The sequence below is a fragment of the Blennius ocellaris genome, assembly GCF_963422515.1.
Source record: "Blennius ocellaris genome assembly, chromosome: 14".
NCBI classification, from domain to species: domain Eukaryota; kingdom Metazoa; phylum Chordata; class Actinopteri; order Blenniiformes; family Blenniidae; genus Blennius; species Blennius ocellaris.
In genome coordinates, this window is record NC_137663.1 from 20989564 (window position 1) to 21014956 (window position 25393).

The 25393-nt window shown below is 40.1% G+C and overlaps 1 protein-coding gene across 1 annotated transcript in view; it reads left to right on the forward strand.

Moving 5' to 3' along the window:
• Positions 1–1184: 1184 nt before the first annotated feature.
• The window catches only part of LOC308139215 (roundabout homolog 1-like), an 87006-nt gene continuing 62797 nt past the window's right edge, over positions 1185–25393 (forward strand). The window contains exons 1-2 of the mRNA XM_080508565.1: positions 1185–1307; positions 23335–23661. Coding sequence (XP_080364691.1) covers positions 1250–1307; positions 23335–23661 — 385 coding nt within the window. The 5' untranslated portion in view covers positions 1185–1249. The remainder of the gene's footprint in view (positions 1308–23334; positions 23662–25393) is intronic.

The following is a 25393-nucleotide window of genomic DNA, read 5'->3' on the forward strand; positions in this document are numbered from 1 at the left end:
CTAATGCACTTTAAAATATCATTTAATTTCCCAGTGGTAGGCAGGGAGGTCAGAGGGTGAGATCGTGATCGATTTTTGTCTGCAGAAGCACAATGCGGCTGCAACAGCCCAGAGTGCGTGGAGGCTCGCTTTTCTGGCTCATTAGGAGCACAGTATATTTTGTGTGTGCCTGTGTGTGTGTGTGTGTGTGTGTGTGTGTGTGTGTGTGTGTGTGTGTGTGTGTGTGTGTGTGTGTGTGTGTGTGTGTGTGTGTGTGTGTGTGTGTGTGTGTGCTGCATGAGCTTGTCCTTTTTGGTTTAGATAAGAATACAGTGCACGTCCCTCTTGATCGAGAGATTAAAATAGCATAAATCATTCATCAAGGTCATATTCGGTTTACTTTCAGCAACAGACGCACTTTTGAAATATTAAGTTCATTTTAGTTGGGGGGGGGCTCTGCATTTCACAAAAGGCTCTTCATATCATAGCGGAGTCATGGTAGACACTTAAAACAAAGCCTGCTGCATTTATTCCACTTCACTAAGTGGAAGTTGATATCGGGATGGGTTTTATATATTTAATCAATAGTTTGAAATTACGTGATGGAATTTTCTTTTCTTAAAGAATGAGCTCCAAGCAAAGTCTTAGAGGAGCCACTCTCTTTGGCTGTACCCTCAAATGCGGTTAAATGGTGCCTAACTCGCAGGAATCTCCTCTGCAAAACAGAAAAGCCTCTGACTGGGGAGGAAAACCAAGGCAGCTCTGTGCGCAAAGACGCACGGCGCCTCATCCAACCAGTGCCAGTCGCACCAAATCGGGGCAACGCAGCACATTTAAACCATTAAAGTGACTGCAAGTGGACGCTCCCCCTCCCTCCCTCTCTCCTTTCCTCCTTCTTCTCGATTATCGCTCTCTCTATTTCTTTCTCTCTCCCTCTCTCTCTTTTTTTCGGGGAATCTTCCAAAGTGGAGCTCCCAGCGAATCACCGATGAATTCCGCGAAGTTTGCAGCGTTTGGAAGTGAGGAGTCCGGCGTGGGGAGCGGAGGAAAGCCGAGCGGCGTGGAGTGGATTACTTGTCGAGTATCCCGCGACCATGTCTCCGACTGACTCGAACTTTGGATCAGGCAGAATTTACTCTGAACGTTATTAACCGAGTCCTGCCGTTGAGCGCAGGAACTCTCCTCCACCCTCCGAAGAAGTTGTAATTTAGATGACACAGACAAAAAACTAATTCTAACTGGATATCCAGCTTCCCAGCTGCTCTCAGAGATGCCTGTCGGTTTCGCAGGAATTTACTGTCTACTGGCATTGCTAAAGATTTGTTCAGGTATGAGTTTCACATTGTATTTGCGTGTTAATGCGTATTAAAGGACAAGTTTTTATTTTTCGTTTTGGTAAGTAGAAGGGAATTGGCTGCGCATGCAGCAAGAAGAGTAAAAAATAAGTGAGAGAAGATGTTGAATTTTCTCATGTGAGGATATTGTGGTCACCTTTTCTCTGTGTAAGCAGCATGTATCGTTAGCCTTTGTGCCCCCTGACCCATACAGCAATAAGTGTGACCTCTCTAACTGCAGCCTATCCCCTTGTTGCATTCGCTGGTCCTTGAAGAAATCAGCATCCATGATTGTCTGAAAATGTATTTCCGAGGGTGTAAATTGTAAAGAAAAGAAAAAAAGAAAAGAAAGAAACATCTCTCCCAGCGTTAGTCAATGCAGGGGGCAGACATTTGAGCAGTTCTCACCTTGGATCTTCAGACAGTCTGAACAGAAAGACATACATAATATACACTGCATGTGTTTAGTTTGGCACATTCAGCATGTTAGGAAATCAGCCACCAACCATGGTTAAACATTATTCTTACTGAGAGAAATCAGAGACAGACACAGGGTGGAAAAAAAAAAGAAAAGCTCTGGATTACACATGTTGATGGATTTCCACAGGGTGTTAAAGTGTTTTTGTTTTGGTGGATCAAGGTTAATTCTTTGAAAATTTCCACAAGCTGATATAACAGTGATATCACAGGTGTGTGTGTGTCTGTGTGTGTGTGTGTGTGTGTGTGTGTGTGTGTGTGTGTGTGTGTGTGTGTGTGTGTGTGTGTATGTGTGTGTGTGGGGGGGGGGGGTACATAAAAAGTTTTGGACCACGTTGCAGAGCAGCTTATGAGATATAAAGCTTGAGGTAGTTTGGTGTGCTGAAGAGATATAGATAGTGGATGTGTTGGACAAAGGATGTTGGGAATGGAGTTGTGAGACCGGAAGAGAAGAGAAGAGAAGGACATTAGAAGAGATTGATGAATATAGTGAAGCAGCAGATGACTAACCGAGATGGCGGCAGATGATCCTATTAGGTGACCCTTGAAGGGAGAAACCAAAAGATTACGTTTCTTTTAATTGTTGTGGATTAGTGGACTATAGTTTATCATACCTACCTATGTGTGCTAATATATGTTTCATCCTTAAACCACAAAGTACAATTGAAGACTCTGATACATTTCCTAGTGGCGTCAGTTGTGTTCACTCCATAAAACAAAGACAGCTGTCACTGACATTAGCAGAGGCCACAGGCTTAGAGAAACACTATGTTTTCTGTGTTAGGTCTCTCATAAGTGTCTGACATTGATCGATGGCATTATCTACAGTGCGACTTCCTTCACTTGACAGCATTTGAAGGGATTTTTTTTCTCCCAAAGTTTCTGCTTCAGTAACAGCTGAAATAATCTCACCATGTTCACTACACATGTTTACTTTTGTACGTGACACCACTCTTTAAAAATAACATTATGATAAGTATTAAGGACACTTTCCAAACCAAAGATAATGTGCTAGATGCATTTCCAAGCCCTGCTGGCTTAAAGGCAAAAAAACCCCCAAACTGTACAGTGTTAGCATGTGGATATAAAACAGCACTTCATTCTCTTGAATGTCAGTAGCAACTTTAAAAGGGTAACACACAAAGGCATGCCTGTCCACATCAAGAGCACAAATATGTGCATGACAATAATTTTCCAGTTTGTTGTCTGTAAATTTCCAGACTGGCAAATTTGGTAACCACCACAGTCTAGAGCGTTTCAAGTATGTCCAAAGTGGTTTGAGAGCTACCGTCCTTTTCTCTGCTTTTTAACTATGTGTGAATATGCTAAATTGGACAGAAAATTGCCCACGTTCCCCACTGCATGCTGCAAATGCTCTACAGAAAGGATAAAGTTGGATACATTTAACTTGTTTAGTTTTAGGTACTCTTGGACTTCCTTGAAGTAAATGTATTAGGAACGTTATAGCAGAAGTTCTACTCTCAGTCTGACTCCATTCTTTGTCTCAGATATGGAGTTGTTAGAGGTGGAAAGGTGGGCTGTGCAAGGGGTCTTTTTCTTCAAGAAAAAAAAACCCTGATGATGACTGTTCCTATTGTAGTGTTATGGTCAGGACCCTCCCTTTATAGCGAGAATATCCTCAGTTCACGCCTGGGTTGGGCTTGAGAGATTTTCTGGATGAGTTTGCATTTTCTCCATTGTTGTTTCAAATTGCCCACGTGTGTGTGTGTGTCTCCCTGTGTTTGTCCTGTGATGGACTGATGACCTGTCCAGGGTGTACCCTGCCTTCACCTATTGTCAGCTGGTATTGTCTCCAGCTGCCTACGTATCTGGATAAAGTGGTATGAAAGATAAATGGATTATAAAGTGTTAGTGGAAACTATGTATTGTAATCATTATAGTATGCACAGTTTTGTATTTGATAGTTATGGCCAACAGGGTTTTATATTGATATTTAGGTAGACCCCTCAACAAACATCAATGTTGTGAAAAGTGTGTGTGTGTGTGTGTGTGTGTGTGTGTGTGTGTGTGTGTGTGTGTGTGTGTGTGTGTGTGTGCGCGTGCGCGTGCGTGCGTGCATGCGTGCAGTACATAAAAAGTGTGTGTGTGTGTGAGAGAACATTATTATTTAGCAACATTATCATTAACAGAGATTTAATTACAACCAGAATAATTTGACTTGTTTCCTCACTTTAATTTTGCATTAAAAATAAATAGATTTTGGTCCATGTTAAAAGTGTCTTAATGTTTTAGTGTTAACTGATTTTATCGTGGCCGAAAAACTTGGAAGTCCCCTCAGTTGAGGGTTTAATCTCTTAATGATATATCTGCCGATGGTAATTGGATGAAATGTAATAATCTAAATGATGGTCATTATACGCGTATTCTCGTGTTGGGGAAGGCTTTTCCCCCCTTCCACCTCACAGATCTTAATTATGCATCCCCAGAGTGATGCTGTGCTTTGCCTCGCCTTTTGCCCTGCTTTATTGGATGGTCTACAAACACCTCCTCAAAAAGGAACAGCAGGAAAATAGAAGAACAGTCCAGATGTTAAATCTGTGTTAGGATGGTTGTGCTTAGAATGTGAACATCATATCATCATAATAACTTCAGCTAAGCTAATGACTAAGGTAATTGCTTTAGCAATATGTAGCAGAGGTCCTCTGTGACATATTTTACCTTTATAATCCCTCTCATCCACGTGTTATCTGTGGTGAGGTAAGTAGTTGAGGGGCTGGGAGACCGGCTGAGCACAGCCTCATTCCATCAGTGGTGTGTGCCGCAGCCCTGCAGGGATCACTTTAAACTGACACGTCTGGCTGCTGTGTCGGACTGTGAGCTGCACACAGGTCAGAGTTCACATGTACTTACTCATGCTGCTTTAGTGACCAACACTCGTGGCACTGAGAGGTCCACTGTTTAGACTCAAAATACTGGTGCGGCACTTGTTAACGAATGCTGGACCTTATGCTTGATTGGGGGGAAGCTGGCCTGCTGTGTCGTCCCCTAAGCTAACAAGACTCCCTGTAGTCTTTGTGATGGTGACAGTGATGAGCTGAGTCCCACTACTAATGAGGACTTCTTTGCCATGGATGATAGAACTGATAGGACATCTCCGTAGGCCGGCAAGAATTCCTTTTGTTTGTTGGATAAAATTGTCAAATTCCTTCCAGAGTGTCATAGAAATGAAGGAGTTAATAAGCTCCAGTCGGCATCTGCTTGGTTGGGAAGCATCACCATGGATGTTGTTTTTCCAATTTCTTCAAACACTTCAAAAAGATAGATGTTCTTGATCCACACTGACTGATAATGTTGAAAGCAATGTGGTTTTAAAGATAGATGCTGGATAATTTTTGTATGCATGGGCTCAGACACACCTTGTTTTTCAGCTTTGATGGACTTTAAGGTTTTTTTTTAGCAATTTATTTTCCTTTCTGGGGATTCATCAGCACTGCTTTGAAGGTTATCTCTAGACTTTCCAGTCCACGACTGATTATGAACACCTTTAATCTCAGGTGATAGCTTTCATTGTCATTCAAAGCATCCACAAAGTCAGCCCGTGTAGAAATTAGGTCAGGCCAAATGAACGTTGTTTGACACAAGCATTTGCTCATGAGAACTTCACCCACCAGGAACTGTCGGCGCAGAATAACTATCGCTCTACTCTCTCAAATCCCTGCAGATGTTGCCGGGATTGTTTGCCTCTGCCTGAATGTGCATAAATGCATATGTAATGGTGTCGGTGCACGCTTGTTTTTATTGTGCCATATCAGATTGTCTGCTGAAAGTTGTGATTCATGATTGCTTCACTTGTTTACTCGCTGGTTTCATGTAGCGCGGCGTTGCAGAGTGTGGTTGCTAATCTGGGGATAATGCAGCTACCGGGAGCTCGAGCAAGTGCCTCTGGGCCCAGAGCTCACAGGTCATCACACCTCCATTCAGGCACACATACGACTCTAAGGCACATGTGCACACACAGCTCCTCAATTTGAGGGGGATCGATCGCCTCTCCTGCAGCATCCATCCACTCCTCCCCTTGTTGTTTCAACCTTCTTGACTGATTTTGGTGTAGCTTAGATGTTCAATCAGCAATTTTAGTTCTTTCTTTGACAAAGCGATGTCTTCATTTGATGCAACCCAAACACAAACATGAGACAAATACATTTTCATTTGAAACCTTTGAGACCTTTCATGGTCAAAGGATGAAGCTAAATTTAAAATACTGTTCACCAGCTAGTTTGTTCTATATTTAGGCTTGATTGATTTTTGGTTGATTTATGTATTTTGCTTTTAATATTGCGTGCTTCTTCCTGAAAATAGTTGCTGAAAAGACGAAAAAAAAAAAAAAAAGTAATGAGTACGTTTGGTTCTGAAGTTATAGCTGCTCTCATCTGGACAGTAGAACATCCAGGTCCAGAAACTCCCTTGGGTTTGTGGTTTTCCCTGGTTTGTTTGTACTCTTTTGGCCAGAGTTTTCTTTTTCTGAGGTCAATGTCCACTTTTCTGTCTTTGCTGAGGCACTTTGGGATAAGTCCTTCAGTAAACAGATCTGCTCTCCATAATTTTGGGTGAAGTTATAAGTAATTTTGACATCTTGTGACTGAAGTGTCAAACTGTGCCAATACATTTTTTTACCCTCCGATTGTCAGGACGTGCCGACCTTGGCTTTTTGGTTTTTTCTCAGACGAAACTCTGCCTCTGAGAAGTGCTGTAACCTTTTAAGGTGTCAACATGGTAGCATTGATTGAAGTACTGCAGCGGTTGCAGTATCTTTAAAAGTGAGGGTGTATTCCTTAAGGATTTTGGTTTCAGAGTAATTGGTGGAATTAATATTTTGAAAGGACAGCTTTAAAGGTCACAGTGGTATGACCTCTGAAATGGTTCTTTAGGTTCCCTCTGTGAATCGTCTCCTCTCCAGTCAGGCGTCTAATAATCAATCGAATCAATACCCCTTTCTGATGGATCCTTTGCAGTCTTGTCACGCTCCCGCTCACACGCCCATGAAAAATGGCCGCATTCTCACACGTATCATCAATTAAGCTAGCTTTGTGTGTTAAACCATAGATTAGCTAAAAAAAACAAAGAGCGATGGCTTACGCTGGCAAGAGAACGCATCAGTAGTGCAGATTATCCCTTTGCCATTTTCTCAGCCCTTCTCATCTTTCTCCTTCATTTGTCTCCCATCTCAGCCTGTCATTACTGACGAGGTTCAAAGCCTGCAGCATAAAGAACTGTTTCCCACCAGAGCATCCCTCACTGAAGTGTCCAAAACATGCATACATCGCTTTAATTAGCACACCTATTAATAGTTAGCTTCTGAAATGCTATGCGGTTGAATGAAATTCACACATCAACCTGTAATAAGGCAAATATGTCAGTGCAGTAATTTTATCTGTGCATATAAAAGAGTCCTGTTGCATTATGGGCTTGGAAAGCCGACTACAATGCTTGTTGATTGAGTTTCAAGGGCGGACATCAATGGCATTGTGAATTTGAAATAAGTGTAAGAACAGTGTGTTGTAAAAATGGAGAAAATAGATGTGGAGTAAAAATTCATTCTCCGGCTTTTTTTCATTATGGCCTTAAAAAGATTCTTTAGTGTCCTTTTGCTGGGATGAATTTGACGAGCTGCCAAGCGTGTCTTGGAAGCAGAGATGAGAGGAGCTTCTCATCAGGCCGGATATTTTCTGACGCTGGCATCATGACAGATAACACGCGCAGCGTCAGCTTCTCGGCAATGTGGAACCAAGCGTCTGTGCACGAGTAATGCAGACGGGCCTGATTTTTATGGGTTTCTCTCCAGTAATTTACTTAAAATTCAGATATTAGAACGAAACCTGACAGCCTTGATCATAATATATTTAAAGCAAACACAGTTTTTCACTTGACTTGTCAAGGCTTTTCGTGAATGATGAAGAGAGCGAGCGGTGTGATCAATTGGGGGGTATGAGCACGGTGCCCTCAGGACCGACCTTGTTATTACGGCGAGGAGACCATACCTAACGTTACCTTCATTAGCTAGGAGTTAATGTTGGAATGTAGCCTCTCAAAGCATCTTGCGCATTTTGACATGCACTCTCATTAGCTGTGTGGATGGGCCTGTGGGAGATAGGACTGAGAGATGCTGACCGTGTCTCTTTGGCTTATTCTTAGCTCAGTGCTATTTTTTTTCTCTTTGAGCATAATTAACTGAAAAGAGGCGTCTAAAAGTGAGTTTTGCATTGAATTTGCCGGATACAGGAGCATCTGACACCGTGTTTAGCATATTTACGAAGCTGCCAAGATTGTGATACATTGTCAAGTGTTTCTTTCAATGCGGATATTGTGAGGTCTTTTACAGGGTCGACTATCGGTGCCTTCAAAAGATGTCTGCAGAATCAGCTCTTTGAAAAGTAATGATCTGTGCTGACGGAATGTAAATAAGTGAATAAAACACTTCATGTTATATTATAATTGGCAAAATCATGTGTCTTTATTTTTGATTAAGCCTATAAAACAAATCAAAGAAACAAACTCATGACATGTCAACATTTGCAATCATAAATATCATTTATTGTGATTATGATTCATTGTCAATTCATTTCACAGATCCGCCTGAAGCTTCTCTGAAAATATTTGATCTCCAGTGCGATACTTTTGATTACTTTTTCCTCCATGCTACTTTTGATTCGTCTGGTTCATAAAAACAAATGATTGGATCTTCTATATTTTTTCTTGGCAGTCATTGAGAATCTTCTAATTTCATTCAACTCAAGAGTTCATTTAGAGCAAATAAAACAGAATTTATATGAAAAAAAGAGAATCCCAGAGACACGTTTGGCCTTCTTCAATTAGATTTTCTCTCTCTTCCTGTGCTGGCTTTCAATTTAGCTTGCAGGCCTTCATTTCAGAGTTCATGTAGAATGGCATGATGGCCAATGGAATTGCGTCATATATAAGAAATGCGCCTCAGGTTAATTAGATGGCAAGAAAGAGAGGTGGTGTCGACAGGAATGTGAAAAGGTGTTAGGTACCGTGACATCTGCAGGCTTTGGTGGCTGTGTTGCAAAAAACAGTAATTAATTCATACACAGAATTTATACCAGCGCAGAGATAAAAGAAAACTTCTGAACGTCATTCTCACCGACTCGATGTTCTCTTTGCCTCTGATTTTCAGAGCTTCACCAATCAGCTGAAGTACCTGAAGGGTTTTGCTCACCTCAAACGGCTCCTTTTTTGCTTTGTGGAAGATTGGGAACAGATATTTTACTTTTTTCTGTCGAAACTATATTGAGTCAAACCATATCCCTGTTCAATAAGAAGATCGTCTGAATTGCAGTATTTTGTACATCAAAACCCTGCAAGTAGCAGTTGTTTAAACTTGTCATAGTTTTTACAGTGTGGGATTGGCTTCTCTGGGAGATTGATGCCTGATTTTATTTTATTTTTTTAACAAATCCTTTAAGAGGAGCAGACACAACACAACACTGAGTCCCAAGGTGAGATATCATGGTGACAGATAGCTACTTCGTTGCTGACAAACTGGCCTCAAAGCCATGCTGTCAGGTTGAGTTTGTAAAAACATGCATAATGCAAAAGCTATAGAATACGTTTTTTTGGACATTTCACTGTATTTTGCATCAAAAAGTTTAATTGAAATTGGCTTCATGTTCAGATTGGAGTCATTTTCAGTAGCAATAGTTTTTTTTTTGTGTGGGAAATATAGACATTTTCATTTTGCGCTACGACAAAGAACTTAAAACTGTAAACCTAAAGGTTATTATGGCACGGTCGAACCCACTCAAGTTAAATTGGACAGTATGTGGCCCCTGAACTAAAATGTGTTCGACACCCCTTCCTTAAGCCATTAACGCTATAATATGTCACATTGTTTTATGCCACAAAGCTGAACGTTAAAATGCTTTTTATTTCGAATGCAAAATCTGGAACAATGTTTGAATATGAATCACCTAACTTGTTGAAAAGAAGGTCAAAAGCGAAATGCAAGATGTGCAAATAATCTGGTTCCCTTTAACCCAACAGTCTAAAGATGAAGACATCTACCCAACATCCATCTATAGTAGAGCTGCTTTGTAGTGTTGTAGACTAAAATTACCCCATCATTTTCTGTTTACACGAATATATTGTACATGTATTCCAGAATATGTTTTTGTATTCCAGTAAAATACTTTTTCTAATTACAGATTACAGTTACAGAATATTTCTAACCTCGGAAAGCCTCAACGTAATCCAAAAAGCATGAAGGGGCTTTTTGGACGTGTTCTCAAATGCAGTCCGCACAGCACATCAAATCGGAAAGTGGGGCTTTTAACCATGTGTGCTTTACGTCAACACCCAACTACCGAGCCTGTGCCAACATGTGTGATCAACAGCAGCGCCATGCGCCGAGCCAAATGAAAAGCTGTTCATACAAATAAACTCAGATAAATACCACACCAGCATTTTCTCTTTTAATCACCTTCTAAAAATCTGTTGGTAAAGCTTTTGGGAAGGATCATCTTTTATCTCTTCATGTGGAACAAAAGGGCAAATTTGAAGTCTGTTCATTCGCACTTCAATCCTTCAATGAAAAGTAATTTGTCAAAAAGCACACGATGATGTATGTGCAGGCGAAGTGACTGACACAAGCAGGTTTGCTGTGAGGAAAAAGAGGTCAGGATATTGTGGACTTCCAGAAGCTGATTCTCTTCCTTGCTGAACTCTGACTTTTGGGTGTTTTTTTTTTCCTCACTGTGATGCTTTATTGCCTCGTGCCGTGCTGCTTCTCCTCGTAGATCGTGAACAGTGTCTGAAAAATATACACTTTAGCTATATTTCACTCAAACGCTTAGTTTATATGAAGCTCTATTTACATTATAAGTTCAAGACTTTCATCTTAGTTATTGAGCAGGAATCCCCTATATTTTGATGCTTTGTGCTGTATGAGACAACATACAGGTTCATTTTTTTAAGCAGGGGGGAAAAGTACAGGTTTTCATACAACTGACTCAGGTTGATTAAATCTATGTTTTCTGTGGCGAAGCAGAGAGACTTAATATTTGAAATGAGGCCTGTGTTTTAGTGAAGGTAATGATATGGCAGTGGCAGCAGCAGCAGCAGCTGTGTTTTGATAAGATCACTTGGTTCCTTGGCTTGAATGCCGCCAATGTCTCACACAGCCGCTGCTGTTTTTGAAACAGTTTGACTGCTGCCTTAAGATTCAAAAGTGTTTTGAGAGGAAACAGATTCCATTCGAATGCTACTACTTTGCAACCGCTGCCATGTCAGTGTGTTAATTTGTGAAAAGGAAAACGCGTAGGTAAAATGCCCGCAGTTTGATAATTGCATTTCTGGCATGAAAATATCTTCAATTTCTAAAGAATTTGACTGGCTCAATTAAAAGGAACAAGGGCAGTTTGTGAAAGCAGATGTACTGAGGGTCTCATCAGTCAAATGACATTAGATGTCGACAGGCGGACTTTTATATAAGCATTTTAAATGGTATTTATCCTACTTTAAGTCTTTGTGCACAGATGTTACCAAATAGCACATATAAACCCAACAGGTGTTGGACAGCTCGGATAGCACGATCACCAGAGAGTGTGATGTACTTTGGAATGTGAATGTTGAATCTCAAAGAACCCACTCTCTGTGCCTCAAAACTGAGGATGGATGTGTGAGTGAACATACAAAAAAAAAAAGATGATTGGGGCCTGATCTATTAAAGCTTTATATAAACAAAACTGCAAACTTGATATGTGTGAAAGCTGATATACTAATGGAATGTACTGACAATCCTGTTTGATAGATGTACAAAATAGCACACACTATCCATTTCATGGTTACAGGATATCAGGTGGGTCTGTTTTTAACATGTTTGTAGAGAAGGTGCAAATCGACTCAGGTTATCAGTTAAAACACATGGCTTTTGTTTTTTTAGTTTTTTTTCATTTCATTAGAAAAGTCACGCCAATGTTTCGAAAACGATGTCTGTAGACACAGAAACAGCAGAAACACTGAAAATAATGTCGTTTGCATGCCAGGCCATGGCACTGTTGGTTGTTTTTGTCATGCAGAGAACAATTTGCAATCAACATTAACACTGTGAGAGTACCCACAACTTTTATTTACAAACTTTATGATAACCTATTTATTGTGTCTTACCCCTTTCTTAAGTCTTGCAATCTTTCCTAAATCCTTCTATCACTGTTATTTCTTCCACAGCTGGATTTGTGATGGCTCAGGCCCTTCATTTTTTTTTTGCTTATAGTGACTCGTGAAGGTTATTTTCACTCTCATCTTTGTCTGTTAATTAGTGAGCTTTTGAGGTGGAATTAGTTAGGAATTATCTTTGGTTAAAGCTGCTCTGACTGACAGCAGTGGCAGCATTATCGATCTTGTTAATTATGAAATATTCATACATTTGTAGATATAAATGTGTGGGTCTAATATATTACCAAGGTGACTTACTGTATGTGTGCCTTCAGAGAGTTGTATGTCTGTATCTTGATTTGTGTATAGACACGGATTTGTGTTTAGCAAATTATATTTAGTCCATAATTATTTTTTTTGCGTGTATTAGAGAGGTTTGTCTGTATGTAACACAATGTGTGTTTGTGGATAATTGTACACGTGTACAATCTTTGGCTTGTGCAGACTTAAATGTGTGCATGGTCGTGTAAATGTCTTGGTCCTTGCATTTGTCACAACTCAACCTCTCAGTGAAGTGAATTTTGTTCTTATGTGACAGAGATCTTGGCTCAAGCAAGACTTCCAGGCCCAGTTGTGTTAAGCTTGGACCTATCCAGTTCAGTAATGTTACGTTTGGTCATTTCCAAGTACTGCTACGCTGCTATTTAGTATTATAAAGGCTGTATAGCTATGAGACACAGTGAGTTAGTGACTGATCTCTGTGAGAGCAGAAAAGAAGCAGAATGCTTTGTAAAAACATCCTGGTGGTGGCAGAAGTGAAGACATTTACAGGTTTTTGTACACTCTCAAATATTTCATTACACCGAACATATGTTATATTGTAATAGGGCCACACAAATCTAACTACATACATCTGTGCATGCACATTTCAATATGCACATGGCAATATGTGTACTCAGTGCTCACAAATGTCATTAAGGACACACAAATATAATTGGACACACACTTGGAGATACTGTATAGACACAATTTCCCTCATGCATGCACAAGTCATTATGCCATTTTAATATCCATGTTTAAATGTAATCTAACTAGAGCTATACCATCAAGTGTATATAGAGGTTGTTTGAATGGGGCTTATTGCTGACATAAATTAGATCCATTCCTCTTTTAATAAGCAGGGTATTGACGATGTCAAGACATTATGAGTGAGTGAGTCTTGCATTGAACTATAATAGGCTCATGACTGGATATACAGTCTTAATACTGACTTTGGGAGCTTCCAAGGTTCAGAATAGCTGCTGTACTGTGAGTATAGTCCAACAAAAATACCACTGGAGAACTTAGTTGGTCTTTTTGTTAGAATAACAGATGTCTCATGGCAAATTTTAACCTTATTTTTACTTTATTGGTCTGAAAAAGTGACATGAATGCATGACCAATCGAGAAACACTTTGTTCATTGTCTTTACCCACTAAATCAAACTTCATGAATCAGTGGACACATAGACAAATATTCATTAAATATTATATTATATAATCAATAATATAATAAATAAATATAATATTATATTTACAAATAATAGAACAAATTAGCTTAAATGTGAGTGTGTGTGTGGGTGTGTGTGTGTGTGTGTGTGTGTGTGTGTGTGTGTGTGTGTGTGGGCGTGCGTGCGTACGTGTGAGGAAAAGCAATTTATTAACATAGAAAGGGATTAAAAAAGAAAAGGACAAAAGAAAGGGAAGGATACCAAGACCGAGTTAAAATGTATTTGTGTCTGTCTTTTTTTGTGGCCAAGAACATTTTGTCTTTCTATATCTGCATGCGTGCGTGTATGAAATGACTCCCGTCGCAGGGCTCCAGTCTGCGGATGAGTTCGGAGCCCAGGGCAGTGTCTCTCCCCCTCACAGTCTGACAGCCACTCCACATCTGGACTGTCGCTACCAGGGGCGCAATTAAGACCAAAAGTAAATGTAGGTCATGCAGACATGCACTTGTGACGAGCAATGACACAGCATGAAGCTAAAGTAATAATAGTGTTTACGCAGCGAGTTCAAACAACATTTTCATAACTCACAAATCTCAAAAGAGATGAAGGAAACAACTGCGAAAAGGTCAGGAATGGACTCTCCACACTTGTACTTTGGATTAGAGTTCAAGATGATGAGATTATCGAGCATTTACAAGAACTATGATGGATGTGTTTAATTACAAATAGGACCGTATGAGCCGATTTTGTTTCTGTAATAATAACAAAGTACCTCTATGTCTGCTCTGTTCATGGGAAGTTTGACTCTCAAGCTCTGCCTGAGTGATAATCAATGGCCTATACAGCCACTTTACCTTCCACTGAACATTTAATGGAGTGAGAATAAGCCTCTCAGAGGGGCCGCTGGCCTTTCCAGACAGTTGTATTCCAGGGGTGTTTCTCATTGCAAATACAGAAGATAAATCCCGACTATCGTCCACCTCGGCTTATTTGTATTAAAAAACAAACACGTAGTGTATGTTGCAATCAGTGATTACCAGGGAAACATAATTAGTATTGTTCAGAATGTGCCATGCACACCTGAACAGCATTGCAGTTGACATTCATGTATGCATGATTCAAATCAGAACAATGCTGATGCACCAAATTAGACTCTAACAAATCTGCATCAAAAGAAAGGCGCAATATGTGCGGCCCTTTGTGTGTGCATGTGTGTGTGTGTGTCATAGACAGCTTGATGGATTTATTCTCTACTTAAAGTGTCCTGGTGACCTACTTGGCTCAGATGTTTATCATGCACCAGCAATGTTCTGTTTGGAGCGTGCCCTAGGGATTTCATTGCTTGTTACCTTTTCAGTGAGCATTTAACAGATGGCAAACCAAAATGTAGTTTTTTCTGTGTTACCATATTGCAGTTCTTTAATAGAGAGATTTTTAAAGAAAGAGTAGTAATCTATTTGCATGCAAAGAAGCTTAGAGTGCTATCTATTGATCCATCTTTTATATTCTCATTATTGAACTTTTTTCCAGCTAACATTGAGCTGGTCACACTGCAGACGAGTTCACAGTCCATCACAAGGGTACACACATAAAGCCTGACTTACTTAGATCCTCTTGATTTGTGAGAAAGAAAGCATACTTTATCGATTCCCTTGGGGAAGTTATTTCTCTGAATTTAACCTGTCGCATTCACAGTTAACCTTAACTACGCATACTTGCAGCAGCGGGCTGCCACAGTGCAGCGTATAGGGAGCTGTTAAGGGTCAGGGGCTTCGCTCAGGGAACCACAGTGGTAACCTGTCTGCTGTGGGATTTGAACTTGTGAACTTCTGGCCAGCACAGCCTTTCGGTGTGTGTTTTGCGGATGATCAACTTCCAATAACAACCATGAGTGACTTCACGGATGAGCAAGATTTTGCGTGCATTATTACTTGCGATGGCCATGAAGTGATTGGATTGAGTGCTGAGCCCCTACCACCAACATATTCTTGGAGGTGGATGTGTTGGTCGATGAAATTATCAAACATATAAACATATCAATCAAATAAATCAGGAAACGGTAATATGGGTAATCATCTCCATCAAAGTTAAAGCTGTAGAATAAAACAATAAAATATTGAACGAACTAAAAAGAGGCACAACACGGAAATGTGTTATGATAAGATTATCACAAATAAACTTTGGAGGGCCCAGATGAGGAAATGCCTCTAACCACAAACAGCATCATCTCTGCTTTTCAAATGTGTTCAAAACAGACACAATCATGAACAATGCAAGCGTTTTCAGGCATCGTAAACCACATTGTGCATTGCAGATTAATGCATTAATGTATACTGTTGGCATTAGTTTGCATGTCCGATGTAATCCTCGGTGAGTCCTGTTAGGAAATTAGCTTGAACGCATGTGCAGGCAATGTCAAGTATCCTCTTTTGTAATATACACAAGACTGAATGTACCGTAACAATGTATGTTTCCTTGCACTTTGCATTCTTGCGCTCAAATTTTAAAATGACAGAATTTAAACCTCAAACGAAATTGCAGTTAATCTCAATGGCTTCAAAAAAAATCATGTGATGGACTGAAGCATTTGGACAGATGCTGAGATTGATATTTCACACAGAGGAAGAAGTTAGAAGCACAACAAATAAGGGAAGAAAAAACCCCAAAAGTCAACAAACTGCTCCAATTCTGAAACTCGGGAAGGTAAGAGAAAGAACACTGTTATTTGGAAGCAAAATTGTCAAAGCATAAAGTCATAGAGATACCATAATAGACTCATGCACACTAAAAGGAAACACATACACTTAGAATTAAACCCATGTTCTTGCTATGATGTGGCAAACCAGCGTTTCACCATAGCATCTCTTCACTAATTCACTGTAAACAAGAAAACTTATTATGTACTCAAGGAATGAGACTTGTTCTGATGAGTAAATTAGCTTTTTTTTTTTTTGGAGCTCTCTGAGATTATCCTTAAGAAAGGCTAAACATGCCATGTCTCATCTTTGATTAGCCAAAACACTGATGGACGCACCCACTTTGACTAACATACAAAGATAGGACCCTTTAATATCAAATAATTGAGAGATTACTTTGGATGTGTGCAAATCTAACCTTGGCAACCTCATGCCAAACAAAGTGTTGCCACCTTCCCATGATCTGCGACACACCCTTTAAAGTAGAGAACTAAAGTTAATTAATCTGAACTGTAATCATTAAAGTTTAGACATAACATTTATAATCATTGTTTTCATATAGGACAGTAATACAATACAACAGGCTTACAATGTGTGTTCTGTTCTAGTGCTTTCATTTTCACTCAGCTCATATCTTGCCGTGAACATCTGCAGTCAGGAGGGTGTTATCATGTCCGTGACCTTGACTGTCCTCCCTCGAGATTGCTTCACTGCGCCATTGTGCCATTGGAAAGGTGGCTGGAAAACATCCTGAATGACCGCGTTGTGGGATCATAACTCGACTTTTTCGTGGCTTCGCCTGATTATGAACCGCATTTACGGATGCAGCTCAAAATCAGTTCGATTTAAGAGAGAGTGCGGTTGCAGACACCTTGTCCTGACCACACACAGGCACAGGAACACACTCACATTCCTCCCCCCTGCATTCTTGACTGAATGACAGTGTTCAACTGTTCCACTTAATTGTAGTTTATACAGCCTGAGAAAGAATGTCTGGCATTTATTGGTTCTCTGTGTTTTACTTTACAAATGAATGGAGTGTGTGTGTGCAAGTGCATGTGTGTGTGTGTGTGTGCGTGTGCGTGTGTGTGCGTGTGCGTGTGTGCATGCATGTGTGCGCGCGTGTTGATACTTCTGGAAATATGCTCATTTGCTTCACTGCCAAGAATTAGCTGAGACAATCAATGCCCCTCTGGTATTGTTTATGATCGATCTGAAGCTATAATCAGTGGAGGCTCTGGTTACATCAGCGTGAAGATGGGTAAATTATGTATAAAAAGTGAAGTGGAAAATAGATGGTGATTTTTATGAGGCAATATGCACTTGAATATCTTCAAGCTGAGAGCTGCTATACTGAGCTGAATCATCTTCTAATGTAAGTTTTACAATATAGATAACAATTAGTTGTGAGAGTCCATGTGCAACAAGTAAAGACACACTCAATCTTATTCCTCCTAGATCATAAATGTGTTTTTTATCCACTAATTTCTATACTGCTTTATCAAATGTAATGTCACAATCTGTTGGCACAGCCAGTCCATCACAGGGAAAACACAGAGAGACAATCACACACTCTTACATTCATAACTTTGAGCCATGTAGAGACACTTGTTGACGTCAATACATTTTTTTTTTAAACCTCAAAACTTTTTGTGGGGATTGTGGGGAAAGAAACTGAGTATCCATAAAAACACTCAGAAAGAAAATGTGCAAATTCCACCCACACTCCTTTGACAGGATTTGATATATGGGTTTATATGCTGATCATCTTAAGTTTATAATGGACTGCTGAACATGTGAATGGCTTAAAAGAAATAGCTTTGAGTGTGATTTAGTCATTTGTGTGAACGTAAACCTTTTTGGGTAGTGTTTATAAAACAAGTCTGTCTGTTCTAACCCTTTTTTTTTTGGTGCAGTGCCAGCTCCACAACCAATTCATCGGATATTTAGCTGACAGTCCAGTATAATCAAATGTGCTTAAGCTGCTGCAGCGACGGCCAACACTTACATATTATCATCCAATTTTCACATCACTACTTTTGCTCTTGTGAGTCAAGTGTCACGTTAGTCTGAGAGCTGACTTGTCTGGAACAATGAAGTGTGTTTCATAATGGAAATGCTGACAGCACTCATTTTCTATTCAGACAGAAGATTTATTCAGTGGTATAAATTTATACTCGCGCCATTATTTATTGTGAAACTGCAACACGCTGGGCCAGAAGTGAAGGAATTTTAAAGTAACATTTTTCATTTCTGTCCACTAACTGGAATTTCAAACAACTCAACCAGTTTGGCTCAGCTTTTTTTGTCCAGCTGCTCTTTTTTAAAACCTGTGGTGGGCATTTTCTTTCTAATGCTATCTTTTCAATTCTCTTTCAGCGTCCAAATCTTCCTAGCTGCATATTCTTCTTGTGTTATCTTGGAGCCCAAGCAACATGTGGTGTCATTTGACTCACAAGGGCCACGCTATGAACTCAGAAGCTTCTGTAAATCTCTGTCTTGCCATTAAAAGTGTGGACTTTGATCCGCCGCGCAGCCCTTGGGTCACTAAAACAGAAAGCTAAATGACTTTTCACAGACTGAAACAAAAGGAAGCGGCTTAACAAGACATGGCCGCTTCATTTATTGCACACACTCTTAAGCCTCCCACAAAATCTGCCCTCCTTTATTGGCTGCTCCTGACTCCTGGCTCCTCCAGCGTAGAGAAGGCACTCGAGCACAGGTAATCCCACCACACCGCAGGTGGAGATTTATCACCGCTGTGGCTCCGGTGGGCTTCCTGCTATCAGAATCACCAAACGTGCTGATTGTGTCATACAGCTGTCAGCAGCATCAAAGGATGACACTAAGTCTGCTGTGTTCGACATGAATAAATGTCACCGTCGCTATACGAGCACTCGCTTGTTTGGTCAAACCACGAAGAGACAATTATGCACATTTTTGAGCGTGAATACAAGTTGAACACTGTAACCCAAGACTCTGAGTGATGGTTTCAAAAGGTGTGTCATGTGTGTACCAACCTCTCTGACCTCACCATGGCACCCTAATTTGATTGTGACACTTGATATTACTGCTGAATATTTCATTGGTTTGGATCCAAACAGTCATAGTAGACCTCTTTCATGCCCACTAAATACATACAGTGTCGTACTGTAAATGACACCAGGGTGGGCTGATCCGAGACCACCAACACTGCAGTAAATTACATTCACATTGTGTTATTACAATCTCTGCCTCATGATTTGTTATTTTAAAGCCCCCACCTTCCCCCTCTATCACTTCTTCTTTTCCTTCTTTAATTTATTCCCTCTTGCCTTCCTTTCTGCCACAACATACAAAATACTCAGCTTGTTATCTCAACGCAGTATGGCTCTTTTTTTTTTTTTTTTTTTTTTTTTGCTGCACATCTTATTTGATTCTCCAGAGGGACGCACAGCGATGGGGGAAATCGACTTGTCTGCTCACCTCTTTCGTTACAGTCTGAGACAAAACTACTCAGACATCTCTTACAAGACAACAGACCTGCCTCAGGGATGACTGACAGAATTGAAAAAAACAAAAAAAAAACAACAACCATAAAACATATTCCCAGGTACACAGGTGCTACAAATGACCTTTGGCGTGTATGTATGTTCTCCATTGTGCTCCACCTGTGTGCATGTTTTTGCATAGTGATTTCACTCTGGCTGCTGGCCCTTTGCAGATAAAGCCTGGTCTTTTGGGGGGCCACTTGTGGCCGGCTGATATTGCCTTTCAGTAATGCCAGGGAGCTTGGGGAGCTCCAAAAACCCCCAGGCATCAACCCAACACAATTAAGAACAAGGAAGGCAGGATGTGTGGTGTAAACAGGGGAGGGAGGCTACAGCGGCTGCCTTGTTTATATTGTTCAAATACTGCTCCAAACATCCAGACGATGTGTAAAATTGTATTAAATGAGAAAAAGAATTCCACGCAAACCTGTGGGTGGGATATTGCCTTCCTCATCTGTGGTTTGTTTCACATAGCTATGCTATGTGTTTTGCTTTTCTTGACATGGTTTTACATGGATTCACTGCTTTCTTCCTGTCGTCACTTTTAAGCAATTTTTCTTATTGCGTGTGAAGAACAAGCTTCACGCTGTTACCTTCAGGCTCTTGAAAAGTCACTGCTCACTTGATTTTTTTTTTTTGTTGGTTTTTTTTTGCTTGCTGAAAAATTTATAAATGAAAAAAAATCCTCATAAATGTGCTAATCCCCTGATGTTTCTTTTGAGAACAGTTTCACCATGTCCACAGACAATGAATGACAGCGTCATTTTTATATAATTCCATCGCCAAAAATAGAAAACGTTGCCATGTAAATTGTACATTACTAAAAAAACGTAAGGGGGTCCTACTTAGTGATTTCAAGGGTTTCTCTTATAGTGTTTTCTAAACTGTTGCCTCGTAGAATGGTTTCATCACCAATCAGGTGGGATTTCTACACAACTATAGGCTACATTTACACCATGTGAGGGCGAACAAAGGTTCCGCTCTTGTTCTTTTTTTAAAGATTGCTGCAGGGTTCTCAACTCATACTGAGGAGCATTTTTCAAAGGTAATTACATTCCTTTTGTTAAAAAAAAAAATCAACTTTTGTTGCGGTTAGTGTACCAACCTTTATTGAAAAGTGAAAAGCAAAGGGAAAAAAAATGAAATTCAAGTCTGGATTTGGAAAGGCTCATCAAAAGCACTCCATATCCATTTATTCTGGTCGCCTTTCCTCTTTTAACTTATTTGAAGAAAAATATATAATGTTCCGATTTTTTTTTTTCTATTATTAATGACATTCGTACCAAATTGGGTGAGAAAATGTACAAAAAAGTATGAGGTGCTATCTACCTAGATAAACGCTTGTCTGTGAGGGATTCATTGGTTGCTGTGGGTGTGTGGGAGCTCATCACTCTGGTGCACGGTGGTGATTATCTGCTTTACAAGGCCATTGGCACATTACTGCAAGCTGCTGTTTGCAGCAGCATGAGAAAACAGTGACGTGTTCACACACAGCAATAAAACAAGTAAACAGTGGTTGCATGCCATGTGTCCATCTTTTCTCCTCTCTATATATTTTAGCTGGGATGCATTTGTTAGTTTTGTGCACAGGTATTGAAAGAACTGACCACCGCGGGGTGAAGAAATCACACTTGTAGCTGTTTATTTTGGGAATCCACTCTAGGTTCACCACATCCATGAGGGAAAAATGGACAGACAGTATAAGATGGCCTGTGTGTGGACAGGATTGGCGGTGGACTGCTGTGCATGCTTGGCTGCACTGGGAGCTGGAAGGAGATGAATGGAACGTAGAATGTAGTGAAGCTTTGGACTTGTGTACCTGGATCTCATTAGGGAGGTTTGCATTGTCCCTCGCCTCACTGGGACTCTTTCTTACACGGTTTCTTTGAGAGGGCCTTGCATGATTGACGTCTCAGCAGTGTATCGGGGATTAGAGGTGATTTGGTGGTTGTTAGTGTGGACGCGGTTGGAGGTATTGATTCGTATTTCTATGGCTACTTTAACGATTGCAGTGGCTGTGGCGAAATTGGCTTCAAATGGTGATGACGTATGAAAAATGTACAAAGAAATACACACAACAGAATGCAGTGCATGCCAGTGCAGTCACACCATTATTTTCATGACATTTCATGCAGTACTGAGAGAATGTATTATATATCATATAATACATGAAGCCTGTCTTCTTCTGTTGGGGTGTAGTAGCAGGATTTTCTTTGAATTATAAACTATGAAATTTAAATCACTGAAACGAGCACACACATCTTAAACACTGAGGCAGTGTACTGGTGCCAACTACAGGCTTTAGTTATTCATGTGAAAACAACTAAAGCTCCAGGGAGCTCAGCTTTACTAGCACGATTTCTTACTCAGTAGTATAGTAACACGAGAAGAATTTTTGTTTAAAAAAACGTAAGTGGGTGGTACAAGTAGGGGTTGCTCAATGTAGCTATTGCTAATTTAGTGTCATCGCAAACATACACGATATACATATTGTAAAAGACTGAGTGAAGTGTGATAAAGTATGTGTCAGTGTCATGCTCTGTCAATTTACTATGACATGATTTTAAATATGAAAGAAAAGTATGATTAATCTTAAGATCAAAACATTTCAATCTCATGACAGCTCTCATTATTTCATTCACGGCAGCCGCATGGCAGATGTTAGAAACCTAAAAATCAAGCAAAAGTGACAAAAACTACAAAGTGAAATTTTTTTAGTACTTCTGACTTAAAAGTACTTCTGACTTAAAAGTTGCAGATGAAATTGGCACATCTGATGGTAAAATGTTCAAACAGAATACAAACACAAAAGTCACAGCTGGTGTAAATTAGGGGCAAGAGAAGAGTGTCTTTATTTGGCAGAACAGATCTCAATGCACCAAAGCAAAATGTTTCGGGTGCAAATACAAGCCGGGCCTTTCTGGTTGGAGTTTGCATGTTCTCCCTTTGTGCGCGTACTCCTGGTACTCCGGTTTCCATCTACAACCCAAAAACATGCACGTCAGGTTAATTGATGACCCTAAATTGTGTGGTTGTGGGTGTGGTTGTCGCTGTACTGTGACTTGCCTAAAGCTTGGCGACAAGCAGTTGCTTTCACTTACCTTACTGAAATCTCTTGATGTGTCCACAGATTCAAAACAGCAACCTTTTGTTAACACATTTTCTTCACAAGTCTCAAGGCCACCACCGGGGTTGGTTTGCAGCCCAAGCTTTAGGTTTAGGGATTTATGGAACCCAGAGTCTGTATCTATTAAAGACGTTATAATCCAATTACATTTGTACCTCAAAGCTTTTCTCAAAAGCTCAGGAAATGTGGCTCTTTGCAGATGCATTTTAAAAGACGAGACATGTTTTGAAAACGATTGCTTCCCAAGGATTGCACATGTCAGCATTGTTTTTCAATTTACAATGCCTCATGGGGTTTCCAACAGAAACAAGCTATTGTGTGAGGGACATGTGTTTGTGTGGTAATTACACTGTCAAACTGGATTATTGTTAATACAAGGCAGTTGCACAGCAGAAATAATATGCCGTGTCTAATTCCTTTAGAGCCGCAGCTTTTTTGATTAAAACAACTTTTTTTTTACCATGGAAGGATCACTTGATTTCTTTCATCATGGCATGTTTGTGTGTCTTATTTACATGTGAAAAAGGTTAATTCAGTGGTAAAATTATAGCTTTTTTCTTTTCCCTTCTAGGGTCTCGTCTTCGTCAGGAAGACTTCCCTCCCCGCATCGTGGAGCATCCTTCAGACCTCATTGTGTCCAAAGGAGAGCCGGCTACTCTTAACTGTAAAGCGGAGGGCCGTCCAGTCCCCACTGTGGAATGGTACAAAGATGGGGAACGTGTGGAGACCGACCGGGACAACCCTCGCTCCCACCGGATGCTGCTGCACAGTGGCTCCCTCTTCTTCCTGCGTATCGTCCACGGACGGCGGAGCAAGCCGGATGATGGCAGCTACGTGTGTGTGGCCCGAAACTATCTGGGCCAGGCCATCAGTCACAATGCATCCCTGGAAGTAGCCAGTAAGTCCTATCAAAGTGTGATTGTGCATATATATTTATAAGTATGCTCGTGCCTACATCCGAGTGTGTTTTCCAAGAATCCAGTGAACACATACAATTCAAAAATCAAACAAAACCAATGTATTTGAAGCAGGAATTCCTGTTTAATGCTCATTTCTGTTTGCGACTAATTAAATAAAAATTTTCCTGATTATTTTAAGGAATTTTCCCCCAAAATTCTGATATCTGCAATGTTGCAGGGCTTTGCAGAAGATTTGTCACCTCTAAGGCTTGGTATTAATATATGACATTCTAATACATTAAAAAAAAAAAACATTTGAGTGTTTCAGTCAAAAATGAATGTATCAAATGCAAAGTAGACAAACGGAAATAATAATAATAAAATTCCACATTTGAGGTACAAAACTGAAAATATTTTATAATAAAACTCCACAGCAAAGCTCATGGGGAGCTAGTGGAGAAAGCTCCTGAAGACTTGAGCATCTTCGCCACAAATTCATTAAAAAAGACGCAATGCAACCAAAATCATGCTGTGTGATTTACTTTGAGCTATTACAATGTACGCCTACTCTTTGGAAAATATTCCCAATATTCCATAGTTATCAACAAGGTAACCATGATAAAGGAATAGCATGTGCTATTGAGCACATTGATTCAACTCAATCATTAGTGTGTCCTGTTAATAGATCTGCCCTTGGGTTGAGACAACGTGGTAGTCCTCCTTTTTTAAAATTTTTATATCCGTTCATTAGATTGTTTCTAGTCTGCTGGTAAAAAAAACAAAAAAACATTTTATCCCTGACGCTAAAAAAAAAATCAACTCACTAATATCAATCTTAATATTTGTTGAATTTGCTACGCAGTGTAGGACTTGGCTCTGTCAAACATTTATCTAGTTAATCTGAAACATTTTGTGAATTTAAAAATTTAAATGATTTTAGTTCAGGGGCCACATATAGCCCGGTTTCATCTTGAGAGACCCAGATTGGAAAAAAATAATGCCCTAATAACCTTTAAATTTAAACTTTAGTTTTTTTTGTTGTTGTTGTCATTGTTGTTTTGTGGCATAGTGTATACATGACAAAAAAGTCTATAATTTCACAAAACCAAACAATTACTACAGTATCAACATAAAGCCTATTTTAATGACACCTGGTTGACGATACACTGAAAATGTTGCATTATGCATGTTTTTAACAAACTCACCACATGGATTTGAAGCCAATGCTAGTTCGCTATCTTCCACAGCAGCATCACCGATATCGCAGCTCAAGTGTCAGTGTTATGTGCAAAAGTCAATCGATGTTTTCTTTGAAATGTTTACAATTTGCTTGGTGGCTTGGCTCTTCGGGGCCGATTTTTGCCCGTGGGCCTCATGTTTGACACGCCTGCCTTAAATGTTACTATTTTGTTACTTTCAATATAGGCTATTTTATGGTGGAGAGACAGGTGGAAATTCATTCACAGACACGCGGCAGCTGTGTGTCTGCTTTAGTCTTCAGGTTTAAACAAGTGCTGAGCATGTTCCCAACAGGTGACAGTCTCAACTCGCTGAATCGCAGCCTTGCGAGTGTCAAGTGTGGGGTGTTGCCAGTTAAACAGCCTTTCACTGAAGTCTGTCTCGGACAGGAATCCATCAGATTTCATGCAACAATTCTTGTATGTGTGTGATAGCCGGAGTGATGGAACGAACGAGGGCAAAGAGCACAAGGTCAGGGACTTTGCACTATCA